Below are 7,139 nucleotides of genomic sequence, written 5' to 3'. Positions count from 1 at the left end.
ACTTATAAAAAAAAAATTTAAAAATATTATAAAAAAAATAATATATATTTAAAAAAATTTATTAAAATTTTTTTTTTTTAAAATAAAAAAATAAAAAAATGGTATCAGAGCCATGTTTATATTGCATGAATAACCTTATTTAATTCGCGTGTAATACGAGTAATTCTACTTACCAGAACAGAGTTTGGAATTGGTACGTTGGTTTTGGTTGCTGGATTTCAGAAAAGTTATATTTATAATATACACCGAAATGATCCTGCCTCCCGGCTGCCTCTCTCTGTCTGTTCTCTATTTGATAGTCAAAGTATTACACAAAAATTAAATAAATAATTTATGCAATATAATCAATTCAATTTAAGATAGAATTTTCCTAATATATGACCCGAAGTTCAAATTTCACTTTCGTTCCACCTTTAGAAGAGCCCGAACGCACGTTTCATCAACTAATCCGAGAAAACAAACAATGACCGATCTAGCCCTCCTTTCATTAGAGGAATATACAAGCCGTACTAGAGACGGAGATGATCATGGAGTCATTCGTCCAGCGATACCAGCCCAAACAAATTTCAAATTAAAAGGACAATTTCTTCACCTTCTACGAGAAACTCCTTTTGCCGGAAGAGAAGATGAAGATGCGAACCAACATGTCGAAGCTGTACTCGAAATAGCTGACTACTTCAACATTGTTGGAGTAAGCAAAGATGCAGTCATGCTTAGAGTGTTTCCAATAACACTACAAGGAGCTGCAAAACGTTGGATAAAATCTGAACCTACGATTACCACATGGGAAGGTTTAAGATCAAAATTTACAAAACAATTTAGCCCACCATGCAAAATTGCGAAGATGAAAATGAAAATTCAAAATTTTCAGCAGCTTGAAGATGAGACACTGTATGATGCTTGGGACCGTTATAAAGAAATGCTGCAAAATTGTCCACAACATGATCTAAATCCACATCAGGTCGTGCAGACTTTCTATAACGGGATCGATGTTTGTACCCGTCAGTTAGTTGACTCTCAAGGACCCATTCCTAAGAAAAATCCAGCTGACGGGAAAGCAATAATCGAGGAACTCGCCCAACACTCACATTAGTGGCATTCTTCACGAGATTCATCTTTCCGAAAAAGATCAACTGGAGAGAGCTCAGATGGCTTGGCAGCATTAAATGCAAAATTGGATGCATTAGGAAGAGACATGAAAAAGGTCAATCAGACAATTCATGCTATCCAAGTCGGCTGTGACAACTGTAGTGGACCACATCTTGAAAAAGATTGTCCATTAGATCAAGATGGGAATCAAAAGGTTGATGTATGCTACTCATCTGGAGATAGATACGATGAAAGGAAGCCTCAGAACAACTGGAAACCATTCGATGAATAAAAGAAGGAAATGGAGATGCAAGGGAAATGGAGACAAAGCGGTCAAGGTTTCTACCAAAAAAACCCACCATTGGAGCAAATTGTGCAAGAAAAGAAGCCAACTTTCGAAGAAATGATGGCCAGATTTGCAGAAGCATCTGATAAAAGACATCGAGATACAGAAGAGTTGGTGAAAAGAATCGGATCAACAACTGAAACTGCTCTAAGAAATCAGCAAGCTTCGATGTTGAACATCGAAAACCAAATCGGGCAAATTTCGAGAGTACTACAAGAGCGATTTCCTGGAACATTACCAAGTAACACTGAGACAAATCCGACTGCTCATGTCAAAGCAATAACAACTCGAACTGGAAAAAATCTTGAGCCGTTAGTTCCAGTTCATACTAACGAACCTTCTACTATTTCACAATCCCAAGAGAAGGAAAAAGAACCAGTTCCGGTTGAGACAACTACATCCACTCCAGTTGTCAAACCATATAGGCCACCAATTCCTTTCCCTCAACGCTTGAGGAAGGAAAAAGAGGAGGAGGACTATCGCAAATTCATCGATCATATCAAATCCTTGCATATCAACATCCCATTCATTGAAGCTATGGCTCAAATGCCCAAATATGCAAAATTTCTGAAAGATTTGCTTGTTAACCGAAAGAAAATGGAGGAAGCTTCAAGTGTAGTATTAAACGAACAATGTTCAGCAGCCATGTTGAACAAACTTCCTCAGAAAATGAGAGATCCAGGAAGTCTGACTTTACCGTGCCAATTTGGTAATTTGGGTCTCAGCCATGCTCTGGCTGATTCAGGAGCAAGTATAAATCTTATGCCATATTCGTTTTACAAGAAACTTGATTTACCTGAACCAAAACCAATTCGAATGGCAATCCATCTGGCAAACAAATCAGTGACGTATCCAAAAGGGATAGTGGAGGACTTACTGGTGAAAGTTGACAAGTTCGTATTTCCTGCAGATTTTGTAGTGCTTGATATGGAAGAAGACAATGAAGTTCCTATTATTTTGGGAAGACCATTCTTAAGCACTGCAAGAGCATTAGTTGACATTCATGGATCAAAGTTGACACTAAGAGTCGAAACTGATGCTATCACCTTCGGTCTTGATAGAGCAATGAAGCACTCCAAGGTGAGTGATGATGAAGTTTTCTTTGCTGATGTTTTTGATAACTTATTGGAAAATGAGATATTGGAAGTAAAAGATAAAGACATTGAAAGCATGATGCAACTTGGAGAAGATACGTTTGATGCTGAAAAAGATCTGGAAGAACTGGAAAAGCTGCTGGAGGAGATTAATCAAAAAGAAAACTACACGGATAGTAAATCAGAAAAAGAGGAAGCACACCAAAAAGAAACACCTTTTGACTCCGATGTCAAAAGTGAGTTGAAAGTTTTACCTGATCATTTGGAGTACGCATACCTAGGAAATAATGAGCAATTCCCTGTGATCATCGCTGCAAATCTCTCACCGCATGAAAAAGAGAGGTTGATTGAAGTTTTGAAAAAGAGAAAGCAAGCTATAGCATGGAATATTTCTGATATCAAAGGAATAAATCCATCCTATTGTTCTCACAAAATTTTGATGGAAGAAGGATCAAAACCAGCAGTCCAACCACAAAGGCGATTGAACCCGAAAATGCAAGAAGTTGTGAGAAAAGAGATCGTAAAACTCTTAGATTCGGGAATGATCTACCCTATTTCAGACAGTCCATGGGTAAGCCCCATTCACATTGTCCCAAAGAAGGGAGGAATGACCATCATAATCAATGAAAAGAATGAGCTGATACCAACAAGAACAGTTACAGGGTGGCGAGTGTGCATCGATTATCGAAAGTTAAATGATGCATCCCGCAAAGACCATTTCCCCCTTCCTTTTATCGATCAGATGCTAGAACGTCTTTTTGGAAATGCTTACTATTGTTTCCTAGATGGTTTCTCAGGATACTTTCAAATTCCTATCGTTCCTGAAGATCAAGAAAAGACAACATTCACTTGCCCATACGAAACTTTTGCATACAGACGAATGCCATTCGGACTTTGCAATGCTCCTGCAACCTTCCAAAGATGCATGACAGCCATTTTCCACGACATGGTGGAAAACTTCATGGAAGTGTTTATGGATGATTTTTCAGTGTTTGGAGATTCCTTTGATGCATGTTTAGCTAATCTAGACAAAATGCTTGCTAGATGCGAAGAATCAAATCTGGTTTTGAACTGGGAGAAATGTCATTTCATGGTGCAAGAAGGCATTGTACTAGGGCATAAAATCTCCAAGGAGGGGATTGAGGTGGACAAAGCGAAAATAGAGACAATATCAAAATTGCCACCTCCAACCAACGTCAAAGGGGTCAGAAGTTTTCTAGGTCATGCAGGATTTTACAGAAGGTTCATAAAAGATTTTTCAAAAATCACGCGCCCTTTGACTCAACTTCTGTTTAAGGAAGCAAAGTTTAATTTTTCTTCAGATTGTTTAAATGCTTTCAACAATTTAAAAGAAAAATTAACAACAGCCCCGATAATGGTCGCTCCAAATTGGAATTTGCCATTTGAATTAATGTGTGATGCTAGTGATTTTGCAGTGGGAGCAGTTATGGGACAAAGAATTGAGAAACATTTTCAGCCAATCTACTATGCCAGCAAGACGTTAAACCCCGCTCAAGCAAATTACACCACAACTGAAAAAGAATTGCTTGCTGTGGTTTATGCTTTTGAGAAATTTCGCTCTTACTTGATCTTGTCAAAAACTATTGTCTTTACTGATCATGCTGCCTTGAAGTATTTATTCAGGAAAGAAGACTCTAAGCAACGATTAATTCGTTGGATCATGTTACTCCAAGAATTTGACATCGAGATTAAAGACAAGAAAGGCATGGAAAATGTGGCTGCTGATCATTTGTCCAGATTAGAGAATCCCAACATCGAAGAACTCAAGGAGTCTGAAATAAATGACAAATTTCCAGATGAATCCTTGATGATGATAGGTGAAGAGGTACCTTGGTATGCAGACATTGTAAACTACTTGGCTGCAGGATTTTTTTTAAAGGAATGACACATCAACAGAAGAAGAAATTTTTTTCGGACCTCAAGCACTATTATTGGGATGACCCTTACTTATTCCGAAGTTGCGCGGATAATGTAGTAAGGAGATGCGTATTCGGAAAAGAAAGTCGTGAGATCATGAAAGGATGTCACGCTGGACCGACTGGGGGGCATCATGGTGCTAATTACACAGCAAGAAAAATCTTTGATGCTGGATTTTACTGGCCTACGATTTTCAAAGATGCTCACATCTTCGTGAAAGAATGTGATGCATGTCAAAGGGCCGGTAACATCTCTTCCCGAAATGAGATGCCCCAAAACAGCATCCAAGTATGTGAAATTTTTGACGTTTGGGGAATCGATTTTATGGGACCATTTCCTTCCTCACGAGGAAACAAATATATTTTGGTAGCTGTTGACTACGTATCAAAGTGGGCTGAAGCGAAAGCTTTACCCACTAACGATGCTCGTGTAGTAGTCAAGTTTTTAAAGAATCTGTTTTCACGTTTTGGTTTCCCTAAAGCTCTGATCAGTGACAGGGGTACACACTTCTGCAATACCCAACTGGAAAAGGTTTTGCAAAAATATGGTGTTCACCATAGAATCGCAACGGCCTATCATCCACAAACCAGTGGGCAAACTGAAGTCACAAATCGAGCTTTAAAAAGAATTCTGGAACGATCAGTGGGAAGTAACAAGAAGGAATGGGCAGATAAACTTAATGATGCGCTGTGGGCATTTCGAACTGCATACAAAACACCTATTGGTAGTACACCATATAGGATGGTCTTTGGAAAAGCATGTCATTTGCCAGTCGAAATCGAACATAAAGCATTTTGGGCATTGAAATCATGCAACTTTGATCCTGTGGAAATTAAAACTAACCGTCTTATGCAGATGAATGCTCTGGAAGAATTAAGGGATGAAGCTTATGGAAACTCTCAAATCTACAAAGAGAAATCAAAGAAATGGCATGATAAAAGATTAAGCAGAGACAAAAAGTTTACCCATGGAGAAAAAGTATTGCTATTCAATTCCAGGTTGAAACTTTTTCCAGGTAAATTGAAGACGCGTTGGTACGGTCCATTCACAATAAAAGAAGTCTTTTCACATGGTGCAATCGAACTAATTGGAAAAGATGGAGAAAGCTTTAAGGTAAATGGACATCGAGTGAAGCATTACCAGGAAGGAATGTTAGAAGAAGAAGAAGAGAAAGAGGATATACCCCTCCAACTCACTGAAAACAATTAAGTGAGGGGTAGAGTCTGGCTCATGACTCAGTTAAAAAGAAGCGCTTGCGGGAGGCAACCCGATGTTTGTTTTGAGTTTTAAATTTGGTGTGTTTATTTTCTGTATGTTTGGTGTGAATTTTCTTTTTAGTTTGTGTTTTCAATAAAAGTGCTTTTTAATGGTTTTATTTTTCTGTGAAAGTTACTTTTCAGCTTAGAAACAGGTGATGGTGAGAATGGTGTAAAGTAAATTTCTGAAGTACAAATTACAATTAGAGCAATGGCATCACATAAGTGTGGGGTGATTCCCCACAAAGAACAGGATGAAGAACTGAAGCTGATACTGACCAACGGGAGAGCATTATTCGAAGGATGAAGCAAGTGTTCGGCCGACACAAGTAAAATCCAATTCACTCAGCGAAAAGGAGTAATTGATCTAATAACGCAATGTGTACTTGGCCAGTATACAAAGCGTTAAATTCAAGAATTGCGAAGAGAATCCCAACAATTGCATTACGCGACGCGTCCAAATCTTATACGCGACACGTAAATGCACCTGTTCAGAGAAATTATGCGGAAAAAGATTTAGATGCCACACTTGCCTAAATCTCCAGCTGGTTCAAAAAGAAAATATTTACATGCACTTCAACATTACAAACAGAAAAGTGCACTCAACACTTGTCCTACGCAAATCAGGATTTCGACCTCGCCACTGCAATACCCCAGGGGAGTCTGTTCCTTTTTCTCCCTTTTTACTTTTATGTGCTTTAATTTTACATACAATGGGGACATTGTATGATTTAAGTGTGGGGTAGGGGGTCGAATAAGGAAACCAAGCATTTTTGATAAAAATTAAAAAGTTTTATTGTGTTGAAACTTAAGTTGTTAACGTTGTGTGGGATGATTCAATGCGAACTCAAATGTTTAATTGAACCAATAGTATGTTATAGTACATTTGTGGCTTCCCTATCCTAGTGAAATCATGGAACAAAAACACAACCTTGCTTAGTTTGAGGGCCATAATATGTTTAGCATCGTGTACCAGAAATATATCCAGGAGAGCTTATGTAGTCATTGCACTCTAGACTAATATCTCTAACCAATAAGAGTTGAAGTTAAGTTCCCTTGCTTAAGCATATGTTTTTATTTTTAGGATTTTTATAATTGTTAAAAAAAAAAAAAAAAAGAAAAAAAAAAAAAGAAAAGAAAAGTCTACAAAGCTATGAAGATCAAGAAATATCATGAAGAAAAATTCCAAAAATCAATGAAGACTCTAGAATAAAGGCAATTTGCCAAGTTATTAGTTATTGTAATTTTTATTTCTAGGTTATTTTTCCATATGTATGCTTGGGGACTTAGTAAAAATACTTTGAGGTTAAGAAAGATTTCTGAGGATATATTCGGAGGGATGCATAAAATGAATGATGTTCAAAAGAAGTGAGCAATTGTTTATGAAGATTGTGAGTATTTAGGATTGGGGAAGTT

General features: G+C 37.7%; 1 protein-coding gene across 1 annotated transcript; it reads left to right on the top strand.

Annotated features, from left to right (window-relative positions):
• The first annotated feature begins 48 nt into the window (after positions 1 to 48).
• On the top strand, positions 49 to 6,864 carry LOC145137909 (uncharacterized). The gene has a single exon (XM_079072050.1). The coding sequence runs from the start codon at positions 1,391 to 1,393 to the stop codon at positions 4,433 to 4,435; it is 3,045 nt and encodes a 1,014-aa protein (XP_078928176.1). The 5' UTR covers positions 49 to 1,390; the 3' UTR covers positions 4,436 to 6,864.
• The last annotated feature ends 275 nt before the right edge of the window (positions 6,865 to 7,139 follow it).

The sequence above is a fragment of the Lactuca virosa genome, chromosome 9, assembly GCF_052849685.1.
Source record: "Lactuca virosa cultivar CGN04683 chromosome 9, Lactuca_virosa_CGN04683_v6, whole genome shotgun sequence".
Taxonomy (NCBI): domain Eukaryota; kingdom Viridiplantae; phylum Streptophyta; class Magnoliopsida; order Asterales; family Asteraceae; genus Lactuca; species Lactuca virosa.
The sequence above is the reverse complement of the archived record's forward strand: the minus strand, read 5'-3'. Positions and strand labels throughout refer to the sequence as shown.